Source organism: Pieris brassicae, chromosome 1 (genome assembly GCF_905147105.1).
Source record: "Pieris brassicae chromosome 1, ilPieBrab1.1, whole genome shotgun sequence".
Classification (NCBI taxonomy): domain Eukaryota; kingdom Metazoa; phylum Arthropoda; class Insecta; order Lepidoptera; family Pieridae; genus Pieris; species Pieris brassicae.
In genome coordinates, this window is record NC_059665.1 from 22,361,260 (window position 1) to 22,365,769 (window position 4,510).

Here is a 4,510-nt window from a genome sequence, read left to right on the forward strand (position 1 = left end):
ATGATGTTAGAAGTTTTATGTCCATGTTCAAAGACAACTTGATACTAAATTTGGAATGAAATTCTACTCAAGTAGCTACTATATTCCGGAATCTAATTTGAGCGTTCGTCTACTGAAAAAAGTTGGTATAGACTAATCTAAAAAATACGTAATTTTATTTTTTAACTAGAACCAGCGAACTTCTTTTCGCTGTAATATTAATTTTCTACTTATGCTACCTTTTTAATAGCTACATATCAACATATGGAACATGGCTGTTCGCTTTGCTGGAATAAAAACCTAAGCACTAAATAAAAGTTTTATTAAATATTTTCTCTCCATTAAAACCTTCCATAGAGTTCATGGAGTTAGTGGCCTTCGATTTGCTCTTAGCAATGTATGTTGCGTATCACTTTTATTTGTATGGATTTACATTTCTGCCAATTAAAATAAATGTATTTTTCCATGCTATTTCAACGGCATATGGAAGCTTCTCGTTTGATTATCATTTCAATAATATGTATAAATAATTGTAATCCTAATAATGATAATCAAGGGAGCCACAGCATAATAAATATGATTTATGGTTTCCAATTTATTTATTAAAAATGATCATATTAATCTAAACATTCACCTCGTGGGATGGTATTGTCCGGTAGAGTTGCAACACACCGAGCCTCAGATTCGTGATTAAAAAATTGAAATTGCCCACTGTCTCTCAACTTTATAAATTCACTCCTCACTAGTAGCATCAGGTATATGTTGAGAACTGTAAAATTACAATATAACCTCAAAACAACAAAGATGTTGAATGCTTTGTTATGTTCTTTACATAATTGAGGATTATAGTTATAGTTAAATCTTTTATTTATCAATGAATGCAAAATTGTATCGATTATATTAAAAAACCTGTGTCGCTAGAACCTATTTAGGCATTGGGCCTCATATTTACATATGTTTTATGATTATTTGTCAAGTATGACACACACCATCGAGTTTTTCGGTGCAAGACTTCCTCGCGATGTTTTTCTTCACCGTTTGAATGAATGTTAAATGCGCACAGAGAAACACAGCTGGGGCTCGAATCTAAGTCCTCCGGGATGAGAATAGCGAGTCATAGTCCTTCTCACTTAAGCACAAAAATTTTTTTTGTCCTTACAATACAGTTCAATTAAATATTGATCAGTAACTCTACAGATTCAAATCTGTAGAGATCAGTAACTCTACAGATTCAAATCTGTAGAGTTACTGATTTATTTGGTTTCGATTAATTTGACCATTTAATCCATTTCAACAATAAACAATGAACGGTAATACATGAAAGGTTATTATTCCGAAATGAGGGGTAGCGCCAAGTGTGAACCACCCCATACGTCAAAAAGCATTGGTTTTGATATACGTGAGTCTTAATTCGCACTTAGTATCGTGTATCTTACTCCAAATGCTTGTCCACCGTGCCGGTGGTGGAGTAAAAATATGACCATCATTCCATGGACAGCGAAGGACGATATTCAGACTGGTCACAACGAATGATGACTAGTAAAACAAAATGTTAAACATAATACTTACCAAATTCTATAGGAATGCTAATCACAATAATACCAACTGGCGTGGCTGCTAGAAGTAGTATCATAAAAGCTCCCATGTGCGAGTAAATGATGATACAGCACATTATAAATAGTATTGTAGGTAGAAAAATGTAGACGAAGTTATATATGTAATAAATTCGCATTATTTTGTAGTTTTTCTGGAAAAAAAAACTTTCATGCAGGCGCAATTATTTGAAGATATACGTCAGTTGTATGTGTACTGTAATGTAATGTATACTGTATCTACATAGCAAATACAATTTATTTACAATATAATTATTATTATACCAAAACAAAACAAAAATGTTGTGTGCTGTTCACCTTCAACATTTTTGGTTTCAATGAACGTATACTCGTTAATGGGTGCTACTTGTGGTGACTGGTCGTAGTTGAATTCGTGTATGCGGTGATGTTAGTTATTTCGACTATGTATTTGCGTATTGTTCCCACGAGAATGTAAGTGCGAGCTCCTATTTCACCATGCCTCCTGCTGATAGAGGATCTGAGACAAATCTTTGTTTTTAATTTATTATCATTTATTACTTAAAATATCCCGTGGTGTAATGGTTGTAGCTCCTTACAAACGTTGTGTAAAACAAAAAAAACTTAATAAAAACTAAATATTATGCATTTATATGTCAGTCTCGTATTTGTGTATATGTAATAAAAGTGAGGAGTGGATCTACTTGAGGGCTTTTTTGGCTGCAGCCCAGTGCCTCTTGGAAACAAAGGCCGCCCAGTCCCCACTGAAAGCAATAGGCGATATTTCAAATTTCGGCCAGTGTAGTTTTTCGCGTGTGCTTTATTACGAGGGACATTCCCGTAATAGCCCAGAGCCCCACAAATTCACGATCCGATAGACGAAATTATTTCTAACCATTTATTGCCTTGAGGCATATCTTTAGATAAACGTCTTAATTTAGTTCTGCGTGGAACCACCATTTTGAACACGAAACAGGAGTTGAGACAAGATCGCTTTTCGACCGGCATTTACGCCAAACAAATTAAAATCAAAATGGTCACGTGTCAACGGGTGTGCCAATGTCATACAATCCTCTTGCGTTAGTGGGTCACACCTGTCAAAAAGTTATTTTATCACAAGCCCAGAGTGATGAGAGTCAAAAGATGCTAGAAAAAAACGTTGCAATTATTCATGGCGAACGTATTATTATTACGTTAATATCATGTCGCATTTAAACATGTATTCCGTTGACCAATGACAATGACAAATGACATACCACGAGTATTACGTGCTTACTAAATACTATTTAATACAGAACTTGTAAAAAGAACAAGCCTGGCTACGTGTACTGCAAAAAGTTTTAATAAATACATTCCTTTCTTAGGCCACTAAAATATAAAGAGAATTTGTAAATTTGTACCTTATGAGCGCTCACAATGAAGACTGTTTGGAATATCGAATTAATGCAACCAAACATGATCATCATCACTAAAAAAACTATTCCTTCTTTTGGTATATCACGGGCAGACATTCTCAGGTATTCCGCTTGTATGCAGAAAACAATAACAATGAACAAGCTAAAAATCTGAAAAAAAAAGTTTTTCCTTTAGGCTGTAATGGTTTTTTATTTGTTGTGTATTAATTGTTTTTTTTTGTTGTCGTTGAGGAAGACGCTAGACGAATAGTGGGTGATAATACCTCGCAGTGCTAGTTAATTATATTTGTAAAGTTTTATGAAAGAACATTAAATAATACATCACATTTAAACAACAAAACATACATTAACGGTTATAAATTACTGTTAAACAACATTAAGACTATAAAATACTATTAACCTGGAGGTCATGGGTTCGAAACTAGTCGGTGCACGAATTTGTCCAATCTTTACTCAATTACACGGAGGAATACGTGAGGAAACTGGAATGTATTGAACCCACAAATTGTTGACGAGATTTGCTTAACACTGAAGGCTCTAGAAGGCTAATAAACATAAAAAATATATCAAAGAAGCAGATTAATAAAATATTAATTAATTATTTATGTTACTGAGGTTTAAATAATTCATTTTATGAGTTTGTATAATCGGTTCATAGTTAGAATTTTGTTGCGCCTGGATTATTAGGAACTGAATTCAAAAGTTACATCGAATGAACTAGATTTTTTGGTGTTAATATTTTTTATTGTTGCTATGTTACTGCGGTACGTACGTATACTATTGCTAAAATAATTGTTATAATGTGTCCTGGAGTTAGAATTTATTCGTAACTGAGAACCTTTAATACAGATATTTTAAACATACCAGTTTAAGGTAGGCCCATATTAACAATCCAAGCCTTAAGGGAACACAGAAACAACATTTCAACAAAATTGGTAATTCACATCGCATTTTCAAAATCAGCTTATAATTTACGAAGCGCGTAACAAAATAAAATTAACTGACAATTATGCCTTTGTTGTTTGTTTTATCATAAATGGGATGTGGATATCGCCCACGCAATATAAGTATCTTGAATAAATAAATATAATATGTGTTAACATATTTGTAGAGGATTTCCTTTGGGTTACTTTCGTATCGTTAGACAACGCATTATTTTAATAATTGTTGTTTAAATATTGTTACGAGCTAGGGTATCGGATAGAAAATGCCGTAGATTTCTTCAAGGGTTTATTTCTTGAAAAATCAATGAGGAATTTATGGGCACAAATTAATTGCAGAGATGCACTAATAACACACAAAAACAATCACTTATTACTTCACTTATGCACACTTCACACTGTACTTTATCACTTGTATTACTTTATTCACACTTTATCGCTTCGGTGTTTCGCTCTTGTTATCGCATTCAAAACTTAAAGTGACTAGTCGCGTTTCGGCTCGCTTATATATCCCTGGGAATAATTCTAAACAATATTCGAGAACTCTCTAGGCGGGAGAGCTACTGAGTAGCGATTGCACAATTCTAGATCGTCCGCTCTCTTT

General features: G+C 33.5%; 1 protein-coding gene across 1 annotated transcript; it reads right to left on the reverse strand.

The window, feature by feature from the left end:
* Nucleotides 1–559: 559 nt before the first annotated feature.
* On the reverse strand, nucleotides 560–4,012 carry LOC123715690. The gene is made up of 4 exons (XM_045670918.1): nucleotides 3,830–4,012; nucleotides 2,951–3,115; nucleotides 1,549–1,726; nucleotides 560–748 (listed from the first exon to the last, which is right to left on the reverse strand). The coding sequence occupies exons 1-4, from the start codon at nucleotides 3,914–3,916 to the stop codon at nucleotides 597–599; spliced, it is 582 nt and encodes a 193-aa protein (XP_045526874.1). The 5' UTR covers nucleotides 3,917–4,012; the 3' UTR covers nucleotides 560–596.
* Nucleotides 4,013–4,510: the final 498 nt, after the last annotated feature.